Source organism: Podarcis raffonei, chromosome 2 (assembly GCF_027172205.1).
Source record: "Podarcis raffonei isolate rPodRaf1 chromosome 2, rPodRaf1.pri, whole genome shotgun sequence".
Lineage (NCBI taxonomy): Eukaryota > Metazoa > Chordata > Lepidosauria > Squamata > Lacertidae > Podarcis > Podarcis raffonei.
The window spans coordinates 3,597,395-3,624,524 of NC_070603.1; the positions used below are offsets into that span (position 1 = coordinate 3,597,395).

The window sequence follows — 27,130 nt, forward strand, 5'->3', positions numbered from 1 at the left end:
ACACCCCCCCCCCCGAAAAAGGGGGGGAAAGAATTGCTGGTACTCACCTTAAATTGTTACAGTAAGTGCCACACTTTTTAACAACAACAAAAGAGGTGCCGGTACTGAATACCCTTGAGTACCACCTGGGGGAAAAGCACAGCTTACTAGACATATAAAACTTAGCATGCTGCAGAGGAGGTTGTAGCTTAGCCTTCTCTTTGAAGGTATCTCCACGCATCACCACCCTTTGAAACTTTTGCTTTTCTGAGGTACTTTCAGTCACAGAGTGCAAGCATTGTCTCTATAATGCTGGATGACCTGGAACTCTTGAGATTGTACCATGAGCAGTTCTGTGTGCCTGACTCTTTACAGATCCACTGACAGCTCTTTTGCAGTTCAGTTCCTTCTTGTCCTGAGGAATGAGCTGATCAGATGTGCCTGTACAGATGAAAGGCAAGTTGTAAATATTTTTGATGGTATAGTAGTTGGACACTCTGAGCCATGGCTTCCAAGGAGTTTTGACAGAATCGAAGAACCAAGATTTCCCAGAGTTTATTTCTCATAGGTGTAGCTTTCAAAAGGAGTCCACCAAAAGTCCAAATAACTACAAGACAGATAAGGCAGATGGGCTCAGCAGATAAAAATATCAACAGATGAAACATTACCTACCCATGCTGTATGGAGCCCAACTCCAGATTGCTGGCCTTTTGAAGAAGGTTAATTTCTGAACTGTTCTTGACCAAGAGTTAATATCTTACTCACCACACCCTTCATTTTCTTCCATTAGATGTGGAGCAGATGGCTATTGACTGGCTTACAGGCAACTTCTACTTTGTGGATGATATTGATGACCGGATATTTGTCTGCAACAAGAATGGGGTCACCTGTGTTACGCTGCTTGACCTGGAACTGTACAATCCCAAAGGCATTGCACTGGACCCAACCATGGGGTGAGAATCTTGTGTGTGCGGTTTGTGGATGAAGAATATATTTGTTTGGGAAAGATGGAAATAATGTTGCAATTGGTGGTTTATTAACTCAATACAGTCATTCCTGGCTTTAGGAGAATGGTGCATCTGGGAGGAAGAGCATTTTATGTTCTCCTTCCCATGAAGTTTTCCAGCCATTTTAAAGAAGGTTGGCTGGATAAAGTTTTTGTATTATTATTTAATTATTGTGATGTAATCGATGCAAAATAGGATTTCTTCTGCATTTTCAAGATGTGGTCATGCCCATGTAGAATCCATGAGCCCAGAGCTATAAGTAATGCACTTTTCATGCTTGACTTTTTCTCTTAAATTATCACAGTGTCCTTTGAATAACTAAGTGCCTGTCAATGTGAAAATCTAACCAGCTGAGCAGCAGTGAAATGGCATACGAAATGGCAAACACCTCTCTTTCCTTCTGCCCCATTTGAATTATCAACCTATTAGAAAGCATAGCTGAAATAAGGAACATAGTGGGAGTTATTTGGGAATGAATGGCAACTTTATATTCTGAGAGTTGTGATAATTTGTCCATTTAAGCATGGGCTGGTGGATGGATGAGCTGATTTATAGAGTTGATCTTGAACGTTGCCCTGCCAAGGAATTAGACTGGAGAATCTTTTGAACTTGGGTTCTATGAGATCCTTCTTTGCTGCATCAGCATCTATGAGCTATCAAAGGAATCCTTCCAAAGAGTGTCAGTGTCTTGCTAGCATAGGTCTACACGTGGCAGGGGATTGATAGTGAAGAAATGTGAAGTCTGAATCACAGAGTATCCTGTGAGCCCAATTTCACACAGTACTTGTCAGCTGAAGGCTGGGCCTACACAATGTCAGAGCCTCCCAGGCTTGGCCATGACCTGTGATGCCTGGATTTGACATCAGCTGGCATCAGAAGGTCATGTGGTCTCATAATTTACAACAGGAGTAGCCATTGTGGTACCCTTCAGATGTTGTTGGACTGGAGCTCCTATCATCCCTGACGACTGGCGATGCTAGCTGGGACTGATGGGAGATGTTCTCCAGCAACATTTGAAGGGTACTATGTTGCCTAGCCATGATTTACAGAAGAGGCACATAATGTCTGAACCCTCCCTGATAGATGTGCTCCTGCCTGGAACATGCTATCAATGCCACTTTCTATGGTTCCTTCTGGGTGTTGTGAACAAAAACTGTTCTTGGGAATGTTAGAGACCTTTTTTCTCCTGGTTTCCTGGGGCACAGTTAGACACTTTCTGCTTCAGCTGTGAGGGTTAGTGCAGCATCAGCATGAGCTGAAATGCTCAACATGTCTGGTCTTGAGAGGATCAGATGCACTGATACTCTACTCCTGATTCCTAACTCTAGAGCTGTCTGGATGTGCTGTAGAAAACCACAGAATCTGTGTAATTGGTGCTATGTTATGGGATGTTTCACATCAGACGTGTAGCTATCACATTCAGTCTGTACCACATTTAGAGGAGAGTGCCTCACCTCACCGTGCAAAAGAAAAAGTGGCTTCCCATTAGTGACCAGACGCTGTTAAATTTATGGACCCTCTCTGTGGTCAAGGGTCCAAGGATCACACTTCAGTTGTCCTTGGCATGGAGTGCTTGCTAGGCATCTTGAAGGTCAGCCAGTTAGTTGCCTTTAGTGAAATCTTATTGGAAAAGAGGGAAAAGATGATGGTCATCTTTGTGTCAGGGCACTGCTGGAACAAACTGAAAATGCTGAGGGAAAACATAAAAGGAAGTTCATGACATTGTAGCTCAGTATTGCGTCTATGCATATTTGGTTGCACAGATGTTTATATTTCATCACTGACTTTGTAAGAAAGGGTAGAATCATCTTGTCAAGGTTGTGCTCAGTTCATACAAGCATGCATAGGGTTGACCTTGAGCAGATCCAGGGCATGCATTTCCTCTGTGCTGGGGTCTTGCAACTGCATATAGACAAGGCAAAGTGCTCCAGTTCAGTCAGGTCTTGGTAGCTTATATCATCTTAGAATCAAGGAAGGAGTATTTGTTACCCGTTGTCTCCTTCCAGGCACATGTTTCTGCTTTCTGCCATGTTGCTCTATGTAGCCTTTCCCTTCCCTCACCACCTCCTTCACATTTGCCCTCAAGGCTCAGTTCTCTTACCAAACTTGTCCTCAGCACCACTGGCACACCTTACTAGTATTTCATTGACACCTGATTGTGACTCATCAGCCTCTGGCCTTGTTTCTCCCTGGTTTGCCTAAATTAGGTTGTTGTAAGCCAGGTTTCCTCAAACTCGGCCCTCCAGATGTTTTGAGACTACAATTCCCATCATCCCTGACCACTGGTCCTTCTAGCTAGGGATCATGGGAGTTGTAGGCCAAAAACATCTGGAGGGCTGAGTTTGAGGAAGCCTGTGGTAAGCCCTCTGCACAGAAATGGGACCACATTTATGTGCTGTATGATACTTGCTGCAAGACTGGCATTAAAGAGATGCTAAATGCTGCTTCTATTCAGCAGCAGTCATAAGAGTAATGGAATTCAGGATGATAGTGTGGCTGGAGCGCTGCAGAGTTCAAGACCCATCGGGAAGGGAAGTTGGTAACTGTATATTGTACAATGCATATGCAAGAAAGAAAGTTTTCTGGCATCCCAGAAGCAGTGAGAGGGGGCAATTTGTAGGGGAGGCATGAGATGGTGGTGAGGGTGTGTTAATCTATCCACTGCCTGCCTGCTTGGTTAGGCTCCCTTGAAACCCAACCAGCCACAGCTGCTTTCCCTCCTCCTGGGTAGTTTCAGGTGCACATTTAGAAGCTGGATGGGGGAGTACTTTGAGGAGACGTTTCAGGCATTCAGTTCATTGTATTGCACTTCAAGCAAAGGCAAAGAGTTTATGCTGTGCTGATGAAGCCTTACAGTGCAGTCCAAACCCCCTTTGTTCTGGTCCAGAGTGGGTTTACATGAATTGGGTGGGGGAAGCATTGAAACAGTGACACCCTGCCTCTTCTCCTATCCAGATTACCCCCTTAGCACATTGATTTGCAGAAAAGCCGGAGGGGATGGGGTGGATAATGTCTACAGGTAATATATTGCTAGGCCCTGTTTCCGTAAGTGTTTTCTTTAGGGAGCTTGGTAGGTAGCTAAATCTTAAGCACACTTACTTAGAAGTAAGTCTCATTGATTCTCCATTGGGCTTACTTTCAAGCATTTAATTTTTAACTCAAGATCTATGTACAATGGGGATGAGATCTTCACCATTTGAAGATGAGGGCACCAGAGGGCACTCAGATACTGTGTAAGAATGATTCCAAATACTGAAGCCTCCTTTGTGTCAAGCTTGAGGTCTAGTAATCCGAGTGCCCTTGAGGGCCTTGTGGTAGATGGATATGGTCAATCTGGCCTTCTGATATCCTTGTCCTAAACCCAAATAAATTTCCTTTAGCACTGAAGCAAAGAAACAGGAATGTGTGTCTAAGTATGTATTTTGCACCATTTTGTATCAGGTTGGCTGCTCTCCTGAATACTCAAGAAGCCTCCTTCTGCACTTGATGTGTTTCTTTCCAGTGTGGATGATAGATAACGGTATTTAGAAATGAGTGTTCTGTGGCCAAAGCATACCTTAGTCTGCCACCTAGTGTTTACTTTGGTTTTCTGTTAGGTAACATGATATAACACCCTACCCCCACCCCGTGTTAGCGTTTTCAAAAAATAAAAATAAAAGAAATGTGTACGTTATGTTGCTCTAACAATAGTTTTTGCACTAGTGGGTTACTGGTGGTGAGGCTTAAGGGGATCTCCTCCCTGCTTCTGCGCATCTTTCTCAGGCAAAAGCACGACACCAAAAGCTGTACAGTACTTCATTTTAACTTTTCCTGGCAGCTAGCTATACCATTTTTATTTTCAACATTCAGTTGTGAAGATTGGCAGGTAGACCTGATAGGAGCTGAATGAGCTAGCAGTCCCTAGTACCCTGCTACTTAAGTCCTCTCATCCAACCCCCAAAGGCCAAACTGTTCAGAAGCAAGGGTGTTTTGCAGTGACGTCTTCAGCGTACATCCCATGCACTTGAGGAGAAGCCTCATTGGTCTCAGTGGAATTTCCATACAAGCCAAACATACACAGACAGAGCTAGACAACTTTTAAAACCATAGGAGTGCAGGAATAGTTGAAAAAACCTACTGTATTTTTCGTCCCATAGGACGCACCTAGTTTTTTTTGGGGGGGGGGAAATAAAGGAAAAATTTTTTCCCTTTATTTCCCCCCCAAAAAGCAGGTTGGAGAAACCGAACCAGGTCGAGGAACAGCGGGATGGCGGCGCTGCGCCTCCCTGCTGTCCCCCGAGCTTGTGGGGCTGGCCGATGTCTGCCCAGTGCGAGGGGCGCTCTGATTCAGGGCGCCCCGCCCGCCCGGCGGCAGGCTGCTATCCGCAGCGTGGGGAGCCCTGCGGGGAACTCCTGCAGGGCTCCCCACACTGCGGATGTATGTCCGGCGCGAGGGGCGCTCTGCTTCAGGGTGCTCCGCGTGCCGGGCGGCAGGCTGCTATCTGCAGCGTGGGGAGCCCTGCGGGCAATTCCTGCAAGGCTCCCCACGCTGCGGATGTATGCCTGGCGCGAGGGGCGCTCTGCTTCAGGGCGCCCCGCGCGCCGGGCGGCAGGCTGCTATCTGCAGCGTGGGGAGCCCTGCGGGGAACTCCTGCAGGGCTCCCCATGCTGTGGATGTGTTCCCGAAGCGCCGGGCGCCCTGAAAGCAGAGCGCCCGACGCTCCGGGAAGCAGGCTGCTACCCTCAGCCTAGACATCCCTGCGGGACCTCCCACAGGGAGCCTGGAGAGCGAGAGGGGTGGGTGCGCACCGACCCCTCTCGCTCTCCAAGCTTCAGCGAAAGCCTGCCTTCGCCCCATAGGATGCACCCAGATTTCCCCTTCATTTTTGGAGGGGAAAAAGTGCGTCCTATAGGGCGAAAAATACGGTATATATTTCACATCTTATGCATTTTAAAGTCACTTGTGTGTTAAGCATGACAAAATAGGTTCCCAGCTTCGTGTTTTTTTTAACAAAGGAGATCTTTGGAACAATCCAAATCGTGGTGGGGTAGAGCTGTGCATCCACTGCTGAATCCAAAAGTCTTCTGCTCTCTCTGTCCAAGGGGAAGGAGGGATGTATTCCCCTCTTTTTTCTTTTCTTTTTGCTGCACCAGCTCCATGTTGACTTAGCTGACAAGCCCAAAGATTGGACCCTTGGGTACTCACAAAGCTTTGGATCCAGTAGATGTAAATCCACTAGTGTACTATCTGGGTACACTCCATTTTCAGGGCTCCTTGTTCTCACTAGAATAAAGCTTGGGCCTCTGTGATGGCATGCCATCCACCCACGCTTCTCTTGAAGGAGACCGGTGGGGATACTACATGCATCCCAAATGTACCCCTACCCTTCCACCATCATTGTGATGGGAGGGTTTAGGATTGCTGTCAATCTGTTTCATAATCTTCCCTTGATTGGATGGGATTGGAGACTCATTACCATCATCCCCTTTTCAGAGTTTCAAGTCCACTCTGTGACTGGACTGCTCCCTATAGACTTCATTGAAGTCTCACTCCAGAAATGAGGCAGGCTCATTTTGTTTTTAAAGTAGTACATTGCTTAAAGACATTAATTAAAAGAGGAATGTTGGATCTGGAACTTCTCAGCTAATGAACTTGTGCTCTGGTGGTTACTGTCCTGGTAGATTTTGGTCCATTAATGGAAAGAACAGCTTTGAAGCTGGATTTCATTTACAGCCTGATGCAGTCCATGTTTAACCAAAAGGAAGTTCAGCTCAGTTCAATAAGACTTATTCCCATACATGATTAATGAAAAGTATTATTATTATTATTATTATTATTATTATTATTATTATTATTATTATTGACTGGTTTCAATGCATTCAGTAGGCCTTACAAGTAGCCTTAACCTATGAGTTTGTTTAATTAAAACATGCAGATTGAATTGAAAAGATTTTCTGCTTGAAGTACTCCTCACCTGCTTCTCTGCTTTCTTGCAGGAAGGTTTTCTTCACCGACTATGGACAGATACCGAAGGTGGAGCGCTGTGACATGGATGGGCAGAACCGCACAAAACTGGTTGACGCCAAGATTGTCTTCCCCCATGGTATCACCTTGGACTTGGTCAACCGGCTGGTTTATTGGGCAGATGCCTATCTTGACTACATCGAAGTGGTGGATTATGAAGGAAAGAACCGGCACACTATCATTCAGGGCATCCTGGTGAGTTCTCCTCTGGAGATCCTGCAGCAGGCGTTATGGAGTCCCTTGGAACAATGGGATGGTTAAGCCCATCCCTGGTTCCTTCTGGTGCACTGCTGTCTTTGTGAATATCAATATCACTAACGGCTGTGCTTCTAACTTATCCTTCAGCTTACGTTGAGAGATACCTAAATGTAGCAATCTAACTGCAGGCTTAAGCAAACTTTTTAAAAATTAAAGCGATATTAAAAGGCCTAGGTTGTGAGCTGGAAGTTCTGAGTTCCTTAAACAAGATGACAGCACTGATGTTCAGCACAGTGACATTTGCTGCATAGAAACAAAGTGATGTCAGGATTGTAAGCAATGTGGATGAGTCAAAAGAGTTCTAAGAGATCTGAAGGCCATTGGACATGCTCTGCCAACTGAAAGCACAGAGCAGCCTTCCTCCAACCTGGTGTCCTCTATATGTTCTGAACTGCAATTCCCTTCAGCCTCAGTGAGCATGGCTAATGATCAGGGATGATGGGAGTTGGAACTCCCTGCCTATTGAGATCAAGCAGGTGCCTTCATTGCACCCTTTCAGCACCTGCTAAAAACATTCTTGTTTAGACAAGCCGATCCAGGTGCTTAGAAAGCTGAGGTAATTTGAATCTGTTTTAGTATTTTAACTTTTTTATGGTTGTGATTTCCCCCCCGATGTTATTGTTTTATCCTTTTGTAAACTGCTTTGTGTGTTTTATTAAACAATCAAGCGGCGTTTAAATTTTATGAACTAAATAATAAATATATAAATAGTTGAGCAACCTCTGTGCAGCACCAGCTTGGGGGAAGGCAGGCATAAATTCAGAGCCATAGTGTGCCATAATTTGAGAGCAGGTACAGGAAAGAAGGGGACCAGAAGGGGAAGGCCTTCAGATGTGTAAACTGCAAAATAAAAAGCAAAGTGATCCACACACACAAAAATCACATTTGTGCCCTCTAGATAGAGCATCTCTATGGCCTGACCGTCTTTGAAAACTACCTGTATGCCACCAACTCAGACAACGCCAATGCTCAGCAGAAAACCAGCGTCATCCGTGTTAATCGATTCAACAGTAGTGACTTCCAAGTGGTGACCCGGGTGGATAAGGGCGGAGCTCTTCATGTCTACCACCAGCGACGTCAGCCCACAGGTATACGGGGAGTGGGTTTTGGGTAGCGTTTGGAGGGAAAGAAGTGGGATGTCCTGGAGCTGAGGACCAGTTGAAGTGCCCAGCAAAACTGTTGTTGGTTTGCTTTGTTGTATCACCTTGATGTTTGGTGGTGGAGGTCTGTGTTCATTGTGAAATAAGGTAATTCTCTTTGGGAATGGTGCCAAAATAACACAAACACACACATACACACACACCTCATCAGTGCTATGTGCATAATTAAAAGTCATTCACAATGTCACACGAGACTCCATCTAGAAATATCTGCACTACATTCTAACCAGAGGACTTAGTCAACTCTCTGCATCCCATTCATTGCTTCTGTATCTATACTTCTGTCACAACTGCCATCAGTATGGCATCAGATTGAGTAATCAGTTTATTCTTGCATTCCATGTCCTGCTCTCTTAGCATCACAGAGAGTGGTCCAGCCATCCTTCCTGCATCCTATTTTATCATCCATATCTGGTCAGTCCATTCTTGAGGCCAGTTTTTTAATTATCCACATAGCATTGGTCTGACTAGTCTCTCTGCCTTGGTCATATATCATCAGATTGATTGAACTGCCCACCCTCCTGCCGTGGTCGGTTGTATAGGTGGTTCATTTTTATCAGGACTCTACTGAATGGCAACAAAGGAATGTCTTGCCACCCTGCTTTCTCATTATTTTCATGTATGAGCAACAAAGGTCCATGAGGTTGTTTTTAGCAACAGGTTCAGAACAGTGTGCCATTCTGCAATACTGCCTTATCTGCAGGCAGCTACTTAATGATCATTTAGAAGGTGATGTATTCACACATACTTTCCCTCTCTCAGGATGGGAAAGGTTGTCCAGTGGCGTAATCTGCTCAATTATAAACCAGGTTTGGAAGATTATCTATATAGAACTGATTGGTTTAATTTGAGAATAGAGCTTAACACTTGCTAGATTTCGTCTAATGCCATCTGTGGTATCAGAGGGTAGGTTGTTTAAGATTCCGTACAGTTCTTAGCTTTGCCACTAGCAGATGCAGAAAGAGGATCTTCCTCACTGTTTGTTTGATTGCCAATTGTCTCAAGCAAGAGTAAAAATATCCTGCTGATATGTTAAAGAAAAGCACTAATTGGTCTGACCTCCAAAAGTTAGGGGTTTTTGCTTTTTAGGAATGGCTTCAGGATAACAAGTGAAGCTGTTACATTTTTTATTATGTTAGCTATGCCATGGGTGGATTCTGTTAAGTGCTGGAGGAGGAGGAGAGGGGAACACACAAGTCTGAGGCTTGCTGCCGCTCAGTCTGTTCAGTGATCTGCATTCCAGACTGATTAGTGCTTGAGCCCTAAAACAGGACAAGGGAGAGAGGTGTTAAGGCTATCTTTCTCGCTAAAATGTTTTTATTGCCAGTAGAAATTTTATTGTTGGAAGTGGGAAATTCTGACAGAAACTGACTATTTATTCTGACTATTTATTTGGTTTCTGCATAGAAAGGTGGCACATTGCTGTCCATTGCATTTCATGCACATGCACATATTTACTTACATCAGCATCTGATGAAGTGGACTTTAGCTCATGAAGACTTATGCCACAATAAAGGGCAGTTCTGAACACATATACTAGGGAGTAAGCCCCACTGGAAATAATGGAACTTGCTTCTAAATAGACATGAATATACAGTATTTGCATTATAAATATGTTTCTCTTTTAAAGTACCAGCAAGAGTCTACATTCTTTTTGCTATAACAATGGGCTGGTTTGCACATCACAGTAAACCAAGGTTTATGGTTTCCTGTGAACAAGCAGTGGGGCTAGTGCATGCTGCTTAGTCACTCCCACTTTACTTTGCTCTGCATACAATAGTGAGAAACAAACTGTGTGATTTGGCTTAGTTTTGCATGTGAACCAGTAATCATCATTTGTTTTGCTCTAATGTAGGGTTGCCATATCTTGGAAGAGAAGAAAAGAGAACAGCCTGAGCTGGGGAAAGAGGCATGTAGCGCTGCCGCTGCGGCACCCTCGCAGCGCACCTTTCGCACCTTTCCCTGGCTCAGGCTGGCAGCAGCCACGGCATGCAGTGCAGCCCAAGCTGCCCAAGCCCCCCCTCCCCCAACCCCAAACCCGGACATTTCCTTTAAAATGTAAACATCCGCCCAGATGGGCATGTTAGCCCCCCCCCCCCCCGGACATGTCTGGGTTTCCCCGGATGTATGGCAACCTTATCTAATCAAACCATGAGTGAAAGCTAAGGTTTGTTCCTAGCTTATCAGTAATGGTTTGCTTGGGAGAAACAAACCACATGTGTTGGTTTGCACATAATTCTAAACCAAGATATGTGGTTTGCTTCACGTTGCTTCAGGCACAATTAAAACAATTACAATCAAAACAACCACACCTCTGGAATTTATAGCTCTGAGCAATGAGTAATGGGGGTAAGCCCTTACCCTTCCACTCAACAGCCATAGACTTTTATGAGTTGTACACACATCTCTTCTTGTTCTGGTTTCACAAGAAGGTTGGCAGTGGCTGGTATTGTTCCTGCTGCCTCCCACCAGGTGCTTCAAGAATGCTAATTAGTTGGTATATTAAAGGGTCATTTTGCATTATTTCTCTTTGGATTTAAATGGTTGTTAGTTCAGCTTAGCTGTTGTTTCCAGTTAGCGGCAGCAGGAACACATGATGTAGGTCTTAAAAGGTTTAGCAGCAACTTCACCCAAGGACGATTAAGCACCTCCTTCACCCTAGCAGATCTAATGCGAAGTGTTACTGCTCACCAAAAATGCATAGGATGCTCTGCTTACCAGGTGCCCAAGCATGTAAATGTCCACCTTTCTGCCTGGCCTCATTGGTTGTACTCTTATAGCTGCTTTTCAAAGTCCCCCTTTCTGGGTCTTGCACATGTCCCTCACACTCATTCTTCTCTATACAACTGCTGGCCTAGCCCCTTTTTGCCCTTCTAACTGCCTGTTTGTTCACGGCACCTGCTCTCATATATCTTTGCACCCAAAGTTTTGTTTGAATTCCTCCCAAGCAGTCGCCCTTTCAGTGAGCTGCTGTCGTGTAGTGGCAAAGAGAAGGAACTTTACAATATAGAACCTCATGTTAGAATGTCACCTCTGCCATGAACTCCCCAGGTGGCTTTAGCTCGGTCATCCTGCATCAGCTTCTGTCACCCCACCTGCACTTTGGGGATAATAATGTTCACCTAGCTTGCAAGAATGTTTTAAGAATCACAACAAAATAATGGTCTGAATCTAGACTGAGCGGGGAATCTACATAGTGCTAAGTCACCACAAGGCTTTCTGCTTGTGCAACAGAGTGTTCTCTCCCTGTTTGCCCTCTAAATCTATTCTTGTGACTCAACTCTACAGAGCAGATTTGGGGAGGGTGCAGGGTGCATGCAGAGGATGGAAATGGGGAGGGAGTCCTGTTGCGCAAGGAGAAACCCTCCCCCTGATGGGATGATGATGGTGACAATAACTATCTATCACCTACCTACCTACCTACCTACCTATCATCCATCCATCTATCTATCTATCTATCTATCTATCTATCTATCTGTCTGTCTATCTATCTATCTATCTATCTATCTATCTATCTATCTATCATCTATCTATCATCTATCATCTATCTATCTCTGTCTATCTATATCTATCTATCTATCTATCTATCTATCTATCTATATCTATCTATATCTATCTATCTATCTATCTATCTATCTATCTATCTATCTATCATCTATCTATCTATCATCTATCTATCTATCTATCTATCTATCTATCTATCTATCATCTATCTATCTATCTATCTATCTATCTATCTATCATCTATCTATCTATCATCTATCCAACCAACCAACCAACCAACTCATCTGACTGGGTTGTCCCAGTCACTCTGGGCAGCTTCCAGCAAATTAAAACAACAATTAAAAAAATTAGGGCTCAGTTCCAGCTGATTTTATTTCCTTTGGGGGGGGGGAATATTATTTACAGAAAGTATATTGACAATCTGACAGACAGTGAACTGGCATAATTAGTGATAGGTTAGTTGAATACTGACCTAAGCTGTTTGAACTTAATTGGTTGGACTTAAGTCATGAGGACTAACTCGTGCCATTGTTTCTATGGGACCTAAATTCAGCCAACTTAGTCTGGATCTAACTCAATTCACATGAAATCCTTTGAACACCTGAAAGCAAATGCTTCTTTATTTATCTACTGTGTTTATACACTTAACTCTTGTTAGTGCTTCTTCATGACCCAGCTCAGCGCTGCCCAGTGCAAAAAATGGCAGACCCTCTTCTTGTGCTTTGTCCAGCGGCTGCTTGCCTGCTATTGTTGTTAAGATGCCCAGAGTGCCTCTCTCTAGTACAGGTCAATCAAAACTAGGGGAGAAGGTGGGGAGGACATCTGGAGGGAATACAACATGCTGCCTGCTTATGATATCAGGCAGTGGTTTCCTTTGTACTACAGTGTTCAGATCTGTGACAAACCCATGCTTCCCGAAACTAGAGGTGAAAGGTTTTGAGTGTGCCAGCCTCTGAATGGATCATGGGAGCAGTTTTTGGACTTCTCACAGGCATCTGGTTGTCCACTGTGAGAACAGGAAGCTGGACTAGATAGGCCACTGGCCTGATCCAACAGGGTTCTTTTTATGTTCTTAGTCTTACACACAGCATTTGTATATTAAGGCAGCGACCATTTCGCATGGAGGGTATGGAGGGTTCCGGTCCCAGCCCTCATGCATAAGCGTGCGCTGCCCCATTAACACCCTGCCCTGCCCCCATTACGCCCTCCGTTCTGCCCTCTTCTGGGTCCAAAAGGATCTGTGTGTCAGCGATCATGCATCAGTTGGACGCGCTTAAAACGGTTACCTCCTATATACACCTAATAATGTAAAAGTGTTACTGTGACAAACAGGTGTTCAGAAATACATTTGTCATACAGGTACACTAATCACAATTGGGTGTGGCCTCAGCTTCCTACAAACCAACCTTTGGAGGGCCCTTGCTTAACAGAGAAGGGCCGTTCAGACCAGCATGCCATTTTGTGTGTGTGAAGAATTAAGGTACTTTGTGCATTGTGCTAGCTTGCAGAACAGCAATATAAGTGCTCCTGGAGGCTGACCACATCTTGTCTGAAACCTCGGTGGTATGTGTGTGTGTTCTAGCTCCCCCCTCCCTCCGCCTGCTTCAGTGGCACTCCAGTTCAGCTTCCTCCAGCTCCTGTTACAGATGGTTGTCATGTTCTCTCAGAAGTGTGTGCACTGGTTGCAAAGAGCCTCATGTATCACTTTTAATTCAGGTTAACTTACTGGAAATTACTTCTAGTCTGTCCAGCATTTGAGTATTGGCTGTTTCTGACCTCAAATCTAATCACCCAGTCTATGCTAAAACCTGATAACATTAGCTGTGCCCCAAGTGGGCCCTCTTGAACATTTGGTTATCTCCCAGCAGCTCTTTCACACACACACACACACACACACACACACACACACACACACAGAGAGAGAGAGAGAGAGAGAGAGAGAGAGATCTCAAAAGCTGTTTCCAGAGAGGACTCTGCAGCATATGATTGATTGGTTGATTGATTACTGCCCTGCAGAAAAGGAAAGAATAAAGCAGATGTGGCATCTTGAAATATTAATTGCTTCCTCCAAGGGCTGTTCTTGCTTCTTCCCCAGAGCAGATATATTTGACTAGGTCACAGTGCTCCCAGGAAAATCCTTGAACAGTGGCTGAAACTTTTTTTGGCGCTCAGTGGTGTGCTTCATTCTCTCCCCTCCCCATCAATCAGCATCCTGCACTCTTCTGCTTCTCCCCGCAAAGCCCTTCCATTCATTGTACTTAATCAGTTTGCGTGTTGAAAATCCTCTTAGAGCCTTCGGTTGGCTGCTTAGGATTCACTGAACCATTAAGCTAATTGGCAGATTTCAGGGAGGGAAGTCTCTGTATCATCTGGGATGGCTACCACTCAGTGTATTCCCTAACTCAGAGCTTTCCAAACTTTTCATGTTGGTCACACACTTTTTAAACATGCATCATTTTGTGACACGGTAATTCAGTTTTAATAGCAAACCAGAGGTTAAGCTAACCCCTTTCCAGTTCCGGGAGGAGCATGGAGAGCGTTTATACGACACACCTACATACTGCAGCCAACACACTAACATGTGGCACACAGTTTGGAAAGCTCTGCCCTAACTAATAAAGCCAGGACTAAAATGGGTGGGGTTGTGGCATTCAGGGTCCTCTTAAGGCCAGATTTGAGAACTTGTGGCCTTCAGATGTTCTTTGTTGTGTAACCATACCAATGATACGGGTTCCCCACATGCTTCTTTTGACCTGGGTACAAGGCTGCATGGGATGACAGCCAGAAGTGCCCAAAACAGGATGTACGTTTGATTCTCAGATCCTCTTTCTGAGTATCTGCGTAATGAACTAGGCAGCATCTTGTGCAACAGTCTGGAGGGAAGTGTGTCACATGATCATGCATCACACCAAAATGAGCCAGCTCAGTTAAAAGAAGCTGCAGATCATGAAAGCACAGTTCAAAAGTTGAAAGGAGCATCTTTCCTAACAATTCTTGTTAAACCTATTACTATTAGCTTAAAGTTGCTGACTCTGAAAATGGTTCTGAAGCCTAAGTTGGTGCAAAATGCAGTGGTCAAAAATTAGACTGATGCCTCTCAACTTTGATCATATGTCACCAGTCTTAAATGAACTCCAGTGGCTGCCTCTTTGTGTCTGATCCCAATTCAGAGCATTGGTGCTTTTGCTCAAAGCTCTTTTAAAGCTTAAGAACCAAGTGGTTGAGCTACCCTGCCCACACAACACCATCAGCCACTGATGCCCTTCTCCCAAATGCCACCTCCATCAGAGGTGAGGTTTGTTAAAACTCAGGAGAGGTGTGTGCTTTGTTGCTGTTGTTTTGTTTCACCCCTTCCCCTATTCGGGTGTTATGCCTGGCACCAATTTTGCTGTTTTTCAGATGCCAAGCAAAAACTTTCACAACATTTTTACTAGCATAGATAGTGGTGCTGTGTTCTAAACCCACAGAGCCTAGGGCTTGCCGATCAGAATGTCGGCGGTTCGAATCCCTGCGACGGGGTGAGCTCCTGTTGCTCAGTCCCAGCTCCTGCCAACCTAGCAGTTCGAAAGAATGTCAAAGTACATGTAGATAAATAGGTACCGCTCTGGCGGGAAGGTAAACGGCGTTTCCGTGTGCTGCTCTGGTTCGCCAGAAGCTGCTTAGTCATGCTGGCCACATGACCCAGAAGCTGTACGCTGGCACCCTTGGCCAGTAAAGTGAGATGAGCACCGCAACCCCAGAGTCGGCCACGACTGGACCTAACAGTCAGGGGTCCCTTTACTTTTAATGTCATAATTGCACTTCTTTCTCCTGGTTGTTTTGAGTGTACTGTGGTGTTGTTTTATTTGTTCTTTTGCAAACTACTTTGAAATGTTTGATAGAAGGTGGTATATAAAGATTTTAAGTAAGTAATAAAATTGAGTGAATTTCCCAAAGAGTGTCTGCGTTTCTTAACCTGTAGATGCAGCACCTCTAGACAGAACAGTAGCTTTTATAAGAATAGGTAGAATAATAGAAATTATCCCAATTTCTCTTTAGCTGATAGCAAGATCTCATCTAATTGAAACCACCCCCAGCTTTATGACACACTATTGACTTTGTGTGATTGACAAAAACTTCCTATAAATCTATCTGCAAGCCATGCACATTTGAATTTAGGTCAGACTGAAGTCAGAAGATCATAGACCTCTAATATAAACTATAAATAATGTGAATGGATGTGATATAAATCCAGATTGATACATCTATAGGGAATCCTACAGTTGTTTTTGATGATGTTATTATTATTTCTAAAGCACCTGTGCATGATTTCTACAGTAGAGTCTGAAAACACTTGGTGCAGCTATCTTGCTGAAGCTAAGCAGGCCTTTGTTTGGTCCCTGTTTGGATGGGTGACTCCCTGGGATCCACATGCACAACATTGCCTTTGGTTCTACAGTAGAAGAATTGTTGGATGTAAATGTAGGTGATAGATAGATGATAGATAGATAGATAGATAGATAGATAGATATAAACACATACAGACCTTCATACACTTGACATTTCTCCAGTATGACCTTGCTGTTCATACTTGGGGCATGTCAAGTGCATGCTCACGGATAGTTTTAAGAATCACAGTGGAAGATAAAAGATGTAGGCTGTGTAGCTAATAAACTGTATGGACTTTTCTTTGTTGCTGCAGTGAGGAGTCATGCCTGTGAACAGGACCAGTTTGGCAAACCAGGTGGCTGCTCTGACATCTGCCTCCTTGGAAACAGCCACAAGACCCGGACATGCCGGTGCCGGTCAGGATTCAGCCTAGGCAGCGATGGAAAGTCTTGCAAAAGTAAGTGGCCTGCAGACACTGAGTCTGGGGTGAGGTGGGGAGGAAGCTTTGCCTTTCAGTTTTAGTCAGCAACAATTTGCCTGAATGGTCTCCCCCTGTGAATCATGGTTGTCAGCCAGCATATATTATACAAAGGTGTTTGGTGAGACAGGGTCACTTATGCATCCTGATGACAAATAGGGAACATTATGGCGGCAGAAGCAAAGTCGAGAGTGGGCCCGATGACTGGTGAATTTATTCAGGGCAAAGAAACAGGGGAGAGACTTGGAAACTCATGACAGAATCCTAAGATTTGAGTATTTTTGGTGGAGTTGGACCAACTCTGGATGAATCCACCACCACTTCACCCTGTGCCGTAGCATGGCTTTCCAGCAAAATAAGCAAATATATTATGCAGGAGTCAGAAGGTAGCACCATTTTATCACCACAGCATTGTCCATTTGTATCCTGATTGGTGCTAGCAAACCCACCACGACAGACTTGTGGGGAAATAAGTCTTGGCCCCAAGCTCCCTGTTGGCCTGGAGGAAGAGCAGCACAGAGGGAGTGCTAGAGGGGCACTTGGGAGCCCAGATCTCCCCACTGAGCTCTCTCTCTCTGGATTGGTGTGTGTGTGTCCTGAATGTGCCAGCATTATTTCATGAGCCTGTGGCTTATGGCCTAATGGCTCTTCTCCTTATGGGAAGCTGATGCTTTTAACATTCCATACATGAGGTAGTAGGCAAAGGTCCTACCCAGGCATCCTGCCACCATCAGATCTCCACCAAAGAAAAGCCCCAAGTGACCTCTGAACTACTGCCTATGTGATCTGGGTACAAGGGAGCAGAGGCACACATGAAATCAGCCCCAGCTAGAGTTCCCGGAATACCAGATGATGCAATGTGACAGATGTACTGTATGAGCCAATCTGTTTGTGGATATAAAGCTGCTGGTCCAGAGTCCAACTTGTGGTTGGTTTTAGGCCAGGAAAAATCCTTGCACAAGAAGGGATACGGGTTGCCAGATAAATACCACAGTGTGAAAAGCTGTTAGTCACCAAGCATCTGTCCTCCTCCTTCTTCTTAACTCATCAGTTCAATGGAAAAGGCCAGAACCTGCAAACCTTCCTGATCTCCAGTTTTCCTTCAATCTCATAGATACTGACTATGCCCTAGAGGCTGAAGACCAAGCAGTTGGCTGGGTTTCCTTGGCTGTAGACTAGGCACAAACAGATTAAGTTTAGAAGTGGAAGGGAAAACGCTTAGCAGCCCGAGTGAACAAATGCTCAGTGGTCCTCATGATTCTGAGCAAGAGCTTGTGGATATGGGGGCAGTATTGCTGAAAGACAGTAAATGCAGCGAGGGCTCACAGTGCCTTGCCCTGTAGCTCCTATGAGGCTTCCAAATGTATAATTTTAAAATTCCTCTCTTTCCCCCCCATCCTAGCAACATTAGGACTGTGATTTCCACAAGCAGATCAGTAAAATAATTTCACGTGATGCATTCCACTTAAGGGATTGTTGTCCCAAAACGTGGACAACTTTCTACCTCTCTTTACAGGCATTGCTTCATGCACTATGCAGTCACATGGCCAGCTACTTGCTCTTAACCATCCTTCTGTTCTTACCCAAACATGCCAAATGTAATTGTAGCATATAAGCCAATTGAAGTATGTGACTCCAAATGTATGGGGTGTTTTTTTTTTTTTTTGTATGTTGGATTATTTGCTCTCTAGTGCTGGTGTTTAGCTATTGCTTGCTTACGATTTTAAGCAGCATGGGAGAGAATTTGCAGCTATGCAGTCTTCCAATGCAAAATATGCAACAGTTTGCAACAAGGAAATGAACTTGAGGAATCAAATCAGAAGTTCAAATATATGCAGGTGACATTGTTTTCAGATAGCTGCTTTCTGACTTAGCAAGTGGAAACTAGCTCTGGTCCTCTCTGCTTCCCCTGTTTTCAAGAATAGAGATGACTACTGCTTGTCTTTTCATGGTTGTAGGTGGAAATTAGATGCACCATATGGAGGCTGACTTTAAAAGGGGATTGAACAAATGATGGATAAGTCTTTCAGTTGCTACAGATCATGATAGTTATATGCAGTCTCCAAGTTTTAAGAGGCAAATATGCCTTTGAATACCAGTCGCTGGGGAGCAGCAGGGGAAGAGTGACGGTTGCCTTTGTGCCTTGTTTGTAGGCTGCCCAAAGGCATCTGGTTGGCTGCCATGGAAAACAGGAGGGTGGGCTAGATGGACAGTTGGACTTATTCAGCAGGGCTGTTCTTACAGGTTTTAGTTTGGTCATTGTGGAAGACAGGAGTGCCCAAGCTTCTAGATGAGCTTCAGTGCAAATCAAAGTTAGTCTAGCTTTGTTGTTTTGATGCTTCCCATTGTCATTTTCCAGAGCCAGAGCACGAGCTGTTCCTTGTTTATGGCAAAGGTCGACCAGGCATCATCCGTGGGATGGACATGGGGGCCAAAGTTCCTGATGAGCACATGATCCCCATTGAAAACTTGATGAACCCCAGGGCCCTGGATTTCCATGCAGAGACTGGCTTCATTTACTTTGCTGACACCACCAGCTACCTGATTGGGCGACAGAAGATTGATGGAACAGACAGGGAAACAATCCTGAAAGATGGTATGTACCCCTTTCATCCAGGCAATTGTCTGCTTCAGTATGCTAGGTGCTGGTCTGGTTTCCTTGTACAGTCTGTGTGGGGCTTGGAGTAGAGAGAGTGAGGTTCAAGTGCCTACTTACAAGAAAGGGTGGAATTTGGATTTTGGTACACAATTTTGCTCAGAACGTAGGCCAGCTGGTGGGTGTCAGAAAAGTGCATAGCACAGCACAGATTGTACTATTTTCACGCATAGATTTCTTTATGTTTTTTTCTTGGGTACCAACCCGAATGTTGTGTTCTGCTGCTGAATCTCTCTCTCTGCGTCTTTTGCAGAGTAGGTGTGGTCTGCACATGTGTGTCCATCATGCCTCGTGCCTTGTCTGTTTCAGTAGAAATCAAACCAATGGAGTACATGGCACCATTCATATGGCCGTGTCACTTTCACTTCAGTCCTCAGTTTCTGATGTGTCCCCATCTGCCTGGCTTGCTTTTGCTGAGCATGATTGTTGATTTTAACTCCTCCTAGGCATTCACAATGTGGAAGGCATCGCTGTGGACTGGATGGGGAACAACCTCTACTGGAGTGATGATGGGCCCAAGAAGACAATCAGTGTTGCCCGGCTATCAAAGGCTGCACAGACCAGGAAGACTCTGATTGAAGGACAGATGACTCATCCTCGAGCCATTGTGGTGGACCCCTTGAATGGGTGGGTGTCGCCATGCCATTCCAATGAGGACCAGGGAGCCTACTTTTGGCTGCTGTTTATTTATTTATTTATTTTATAAGATATTTATTAAAGTTTTCCATTTTATACAAACAAAAAAAGGAAACATAAAAAAAGAAAAAATATTAAAAACACATAAATTTCAAAACCTATTTTCAATAACATACTTCCTTGACTTCCTCATACCTCCCCTTTTTGTTTTCTAGTTCAAATTGTTTATCCAGCAAATCCTGAACTTTTAGCATTACAGTTAACTAACACCTTATTTTCTATTCAACTTCTTAACTTATTGTGACTTAAACATTACTTATACAAAACCATTTCTTCCATATGTTTACCATAACAGATAGAGACCACTTAATTTCAATCCAGCCCCCTTCAACATTCATTAATATTACAATGTTTCTGTAAAGAGTCCTTAAATTTCTTCCAATCTTCTTCTGCCGACTCTTCTCCCTGGTCGCAGATTCTGCCAGTCATTTCTGCCAGTCCCATACAGTCAATCAACTTCATCTGCCATTCTTCCAGAGTGGGTAAATCTTGCGTCTTCCAGTGCTTTGCTATGAGTATTCTTGCTGCTGTTGTAGCATACATAAAGCATACATAAAGAAAGTTCTATCCTTCTTTGGCATCAATTGGCCGACTTTTGGCTGCTGTTTAATAAGGATGGGAATGTAACAGGGATGCAAAGCAAAAAGTGGGCATGCACAGCATCTGTTATCCAAACTTCAGTTGAATTCTCTGCCTAACCTATTTCACAGAATTGTTCTAATAGGGAAGGGGAGAATCACACCACCTTGAGTTCCTTGGAGGAAGGATGGGATATAAGTTAAATAAACAAGCTGGCCAAGAGGAATAAGATAGGCTGAACAGCTCCAAGCTTGTGAGAAGTATTGTTGCACACCACCCCAGTCTCTGAGCAGAGTAAAATTTCAGGGGTTCCAGGCACGCTTACCCAAGGTCTGTGTTTCCTTTTGGAAGCGAGGCACAATGGAGTCGATGGTGTCTTTACAATACAGTGGAACCTTGGTTGTTGAATGTAATCCGTTCTGGAAGACCGTTTGACTTCCGAAACGTTCAACAACCGAGGCACAATTGCCAGTTGGTAATTGCAATGGATAAAATGGAGAAACGCACCTCAGAAGACATTCGACTTCCGAGGCACATTTGAAAATGGAAGCATTCACTTCCAGGTTGTCGTTGTTCGAAAGCCAAAACATTCGACTTTTGAAGCATTCAACAATCGAGGTTCCACAGTATATGGTTTATTTATACATATATACAACCTGCGCCTATGATGGAAGGGTTCACAGCATTCATAAACAAAGAGGGTCTTGCTTCTCCCATAGCTGCAGCCCTGGATTCAAACAGTCATCAGCCATGACTCTGACCATCTCTCTAGCTTGCTGCATTTTACAGACTTCCACCATTACCAGACTGCAACCTTTTTTCTCCTAGCTCACATCATGGTTAACATTGAAAGCCCAAACTCTGGCCTTTGTCTTTCTAAGCAACTCAGAGCTGGAGGAGGGGCTGCTCCCAAAAGCTGTGCGAGAAAGTCCCCTCTCTTTGTCTTGTCTTTCTTAAGGGCTCATCTCCCAGGCGATTTCCGGACACGAGAAGCTTACCTGGCTTATATTCTAATACTTGCTAAATCTAGCGTCTGACATCTGGTTTTAACACTCCAAGCATTGATTAAATTCTAACATTTACTGAATCCAGGAGTTTAGGGTGTCTAGCACCCGCAAACTCATAACAGTATATACCTTCAGCCCCAATAGCAAACCTTCTTCAGTGTCTTACATAAAGGAATTCCTGGCAGTAGCAGCCTGTTTTTGACTAGATTATGCTAGGCCTGGATTTGTCCGGAGCTGTAGCCCTACATTCCAAATAGTGTCACTCACATGTTTGTGCAGTTCACTGAGCCTCTTGCATGTGATACAGGCCAGAGAGTTTTCACTCACCAGGAAGGAATTGTTTTGGTTCGTTTCCTGCTGCATCGACTCCCCAAAGACTTCAGCTCAAGAGTTCATTCTGTTTTCACACTGGTGTCTCTAGGGCTGCCAGTCCCTGGGGGATTAAAAGGCCACATCCTGCTCTTAGGAGCTGCTCAGACAGGCCCAGCAGGGAGTGGAATTGCAATGTGTACACACTCACAAGCTCTCTCTCTTGAGTCAGGAAGCACAGTGGGTGGGTGGGGAAAGGCAAAGGGGGGGGGGAATAAACTTTAATTCCATCAGATGAGCTGTTTCTTCCTTGTCCCTATCACTATTATCAATAGTGTGTGTGTGTGTGTGTGTGTGTGTGTGTGTATGTGTGTGTATATATATATATATATATATATATATATATATATATGCTGTGATTATTCTCCATCACTCCCACCTGCTCAGCTCGTCAGACAGGGTTCAATAATCTTAATTTCCAAGTATTTCCAAGTCTCGATGCTGGTCATTCAGAAGAGCCAATTGCTGTGCCACCTGACCTTTCAAGCTTGCATGTGTCTGTATCTGTTCGTGCAATGCTTTTCCAGACAGTACAGCGCAATGTATCTGGCGAGGATTGAATTAGCCATGCTCTGCTTGGTTAATATGAATAAGTGAGATGTGCAGGGCCCAAGTAGGTATTTAAAGAGAACATGTTCCTGAGGAAGGGAGGGGAGAGGAGAACCCTGTCACTCAGCATCTTCTAATAGAGAACTTCTGCTCTTGAACTTTTGCCTCTCTACTTGTCCTCTCAGCTGCCACTTCTGCTGCACTAGTTGGCATAAATGGGGGGGGGGGCTGTCTTAAAGCCATTTGCAAAAGAGTTATTTGAAGCAGCATCTTGTCCCTTCTCCTTTAATCTTCAGAGTGAGCAGGTGGGCAGAGGGAGTGTCTCCCAGCCCCTGACACCACCTGCCCACATGCTTAAAAGACACCTTTGTCAAATGCTTGAAGACAGCTGTCTTAAAGCTGCAAAGAAGCAATCTCCCCTCTCCTTTAAACAAGTGGGTGATAGCTGGGCAGGTGAGATAACTTCTTTACAGACCCCTTTGGATAACTGTGTGCCCGTTGCCCCAGGAGACCAAAGCTCTCAGGTTGGGAACCTCTGTGCCAAAAGTGTAGCCTGGTTTGCTGGGTGGTTTTGCAGCTAAATGTAGATGGGACTTTGTGAAAAGGAATGCAGTACACTGTGGGGTTATAGTCTCTCTCTCTCTCTCTTAATATATTATAGAATGCAGTTTATGTTTAATGTATTAAAAAGAAAAGAAGAAAATGGAGAAACAAAGGATGCAGAACTTAAGAATAATTGGTTTTTCTTTTCTCCTCTATTTTTGTTTTTGATACATAAGCTGGATGTACTGGACTGACTGGGAGGAAGACCCAAAAGATAGCAAGAGGGGAAAGATAGAAAAGGCTTGGATGGATGGCACCCACCGCACCGTCTTCATCACCTCCAAAACTGTCCTGTGGCCCAATGGACTGAGCCTTGATATTCCGGCTAAGGTGCTGTACTGGGTGGATGCCTTTTATGACCGGATTGAGATGGTTACGCTGGATGGCACAGAACGCAAGGTCAGTATCAGCTCTGCCTCTGCCTCTCACACTGGGGCATATTCCTGCCCTTTCCTTCAGTTACCTACACCTGCCTCCCTCTCTTCTCTGCCCAGTGATTTCATGCAAGGCTCAAGCACCTGTTTGCCTTGTGTCTTTCTGAGTTGTTTGTAAGCTGTATTTGTTCTCTTTCTCTATCTCTGGGCTTGAACCCATATGGAGAGTAATAGATATTCCTCTGGCTGCTTTAACAGCTGTAGCATATCTAGCAAAAGGCACACCCCTGAAAGTGTGGGAGGATGGGAGGAGTGTAAAATTTTAATTGCTGGAGGTGTGTGCTTTAAGGATGAGGGTATAGCCTCCCAATGGAAGGAAAGGTGGCGGGGTCCCTATAGTGGGGAGATCCAGATTTATACTATTTTGAAGACTTGGGGCATTCAGAGTGGTGCTTTGGGAGGGAGGGACTTATGACACACCTCCCTGTAGCATCTCAGGTACCATCCAATAGGTTGCGTGTAACTCTAGTGCAGCTGCCATAATCACTGCAAAACATTCATGGTGTTTGCCCTTGCAGAGACAAAAACATCTGTTTACCATCCACTTCAGTTTGCAGCTTGAATGCTGGTGAGCAGCAATTTCCGCATGATGAAAGTACAATGTTTGTAATAGTGCAGCATGGAATTCCATTTGCTGAAATCAATGGACACGATGAAAATAGGTTCATTAATTTCAGTGGGTCCGTTCTGAGTAGAACTCACTGAATACAACATTCTATTTATTTACATTATTGCATTTATCACAGGAACACAGGAGGTTGCTTTACACTGAGTCAGACTACTGTATTGCTAGCTCATTATCGCCCTACATCATCTGGCAGCAGCTCTCCAGGATTTCAAGGGCAAGGGTCTAACCCTAACTGAAGATTCTGGAATTGAGCCTGGGTCCCTCTGTAGTTGCTCTAGCAGTCAGCTATTGGCCTATGCTGCATCTTAGGTCCGAAAAAGGCATCACTAGAGTGGTATTTGGGTGGTTAGTTAAGAAGAATCACAGCATATCTAGAAATGCCCATTTTTGTCTCTCTTTTTCCTTCCTCATGCAGGTTGTGTATGATGGTAATGAACTGAACCATGCCTTTGGGCTGTGCCACTATGACAACTTCCTTTTCTGGACAGAGTACCGGAGCGGTATCATCTATCGCTTGGACCAGACGTCCATGGCCGTTAAGCTTTTGCGCAATGAGCGTCCGCCAATCTTTGAGATCCGCATGTATGATGCTCAGCAGCAGCAAGGTGCGTGGCAGGACAGGCACAGGATGCGCTGATTTCTTGCAACTCAGCCACTGACAGCTTCTTATCCAAGTAGGCTGTGCAGGAATACAAAAGGCACTGTAGGCAATCAGGATCCGAGGCAGGAGACATACACACAGGTGGTTCATTTATTATCTGCCCTCTGGTTTCTTGTGGTACAGAAAGGATCTTTTAATTTTTCCAGGCACTGAGGCAGAACCTAAGTGCAGTTTTGCATGGCAAAGTATAGCTGTGGTTACTTACAAGTGCAAAAAGCCATGTTTGCAGATACATCTTTTGTCTGAGTCGCAATCAGCACCGTGGTGTGCAGAGCGATTCAAATGAGGATGGGTGTTTGAATCTCTGTGGGATCAGTGAGCTTGCCCAACTCAGATTCATGCTATCGGCTTGCTACATTGCTTTAGATGCCTTCTGTAAACGTCTTTATTTCAGTAAGCCTTCTCAGACATATAATTTAGTTACCTATATAGATAGGAAAAAAAATATTGATTTTGTGTTTTAATGATAATTATTTTGCTACAATATGTGGATTTTAATAATGTTTTATCTACAGTTTTATTATTCACACTACTTAGAGAGCTATTTGATTAATTGATAAATCTTTTTGAGTTCAAAAAGAATTTCTAAGTTCCTTATAAGATCTTAATATTTTAAAGTTCCCTAGACTTTTGAATTGAAGTTCATAGTTACCCAGACAGTGCTGTGGTCAAGACTGCTCTGCCTTCAGCTGGGTGAAAGTGAGTAAAGGAGAGTTGGTTAAAAAGGAGCAGGAGTCTCTGAATATAGCTTATATTCATCAGGAACTGGACTGGAATTTTTCATCTGTTACATCCATTTTATTTTACCTACATAGGCACACTGACATAAGGTTTAGATCATGGATGTCCATAGTCTTAGTTAGGGCAAAGTGTTAATTAGGTCTCCTGCTTTGTCAGCAGTTCCAGCGTTTTCTTCAAAACAGTCCAAGACTGTTATGGTTTCTAGTATCTTGTTGGTTATGATGTTTTCTTAACCTTATCACCAGGCTCTTATTACCCAAAATGTCAGTGTCTCACATGGCTGTCTCTACGATTCAGCAGCGTTCCAACCAGCTTCTGCAAAGTATCACGTTGATGAACTTTTCCATCACTGTTATCCATTTTGATCCATCAAACCTGCTCAAAAGTTGATGCTGGTCCTTAGAAAGGGTATAACATTAGGAACTTTGACCTAGGCCAGTGATGGCAAACATTTTATAGACCAATATAATAAGTGTCACTTATTTATCCGCAAAGTGCCAACATGGCAATTTAAGCTGAGTACTGAGGTTTTAGTTTAGAAAAAACAGCATATTTTGTCTTAAAAGAAAAACACAATAACAGAGCTTTCAGTGATACAAACAACTTGTAAAAGTTTGCATCAAGATGATCCAAACTCCAGCCTGAGCAAGCGTTTTTGGCATTGGCTCTCTGAGCGCATGCAGAGCGGCGCCCCCCATCATGCCGCCATTTTCTGAAAGGGCCCCAGGGGCTGCCCCATGTGCTAGCCCCACTCCCTCGCCCAGCCCCGACCTGCCCCTATGCAGAGTGTCTGGCCGGAGGGTGTGCAAAGCCTCAACCTTGAAGCTGGAGGAGGAAGGCAGCTGCGCCTCTGAGCACGTGCGGAGCGCTGCACCCTCCGCACCCACAGTGGAGGCTCCCCAAGGGAAAATGCAGGCCCTGGGGGTTGTGGCTCCGTTTTGGACTCTCCAACGCCCCATCCGAGGCGCTTCTACTCGGACACAAGTCCCAGGATCCACGCCCAGCCTCTGAAAACAACATGAGTGCCTGCTTGGGGACAGCGTCACATATCCGAATGGGACCAATGCCCCACCTGGCCCTTCCCTTTGCGCCTCCCTGGCCACGAGGGTGCCTCCTAGGTCCTGGCATCCCATGCGGAGTGTCTGAGCAAAAACAGCCCTAAAAGTGCTGCAGCAGATGGGCCAGTTTGGGGATTTTGGCTCTTTACTATCCTGCTTGTGAAGCATCTGAAACTGAGGGCCCACCATAATCATTGCCGGTGCTATTTTGTAACCCGCTCGCGCAAAATACTAATTGCTGCAATATGCTCTGGAAGCCTCTGTGCAATTGGGTACAATGAACTCCGAAGCATAGCTGCAACCCCGTTTTGGAAAGAGCCGGCGCCCTGGTGGGCATCGCACCCCGCTCCTGCCGCACAGTTTCCTATGCCGACCTGCCATACACATGGCG

At 44.6% G+C, this 27,130-nt stretch overlaps 1 protein-coding gene across 5 annotated transcripts in view; it reads left to right on the plus strand.

Moving 5' to 3' along the window:
- LRP1 (LDL receptor related protein 1) overlaps nucleotides 1-27,130 on the plus strand; it is a 316,344-nt gene that overhangs the window by 162,884 nt on the left and 126,330 nt on the right. For all 5 annotated transcript variants that reach the window (XM_053370298.1, XM_053370312.1, XM_053370304.1 and 2 more), the window contains 8 exons: nucleotides 770-932; nucleotides 6,963-7,185; nucleotides 8,147-8,336; nucleotides 16,594-16,737; nucleotides 19,118-19,354; nucleotides 19,861-20,041; nucleotides 23,394-23,616; nucleotides 24,695-24,884. In XM_053370298.1, the coding sequence (XP_053226273.1) occupies nucleotides 770-932; nucleotides 6,963-7,185; nucleotides 8,147-8,336; nucleotides 16,594-16,737; nucleotides 19,118-19,354; nucleotides 19,861-20,041; nucleotides 23,394-23,616; nucleotides 24,695-24,884 (1,551 nt within the window). The remainder of the gene's footprint in view (nucleotides 1-769; nucleotides 933-6,962; nucleotides 7,186-8,146; nucleotides 8,337-16,593; nucleotides 16,738-19,117; nucleotides 19,355-19,860; nucleotides 20,042-23,393; nucleotides 23,617-24,694; nucleotides 24,885-27,130) is intronic.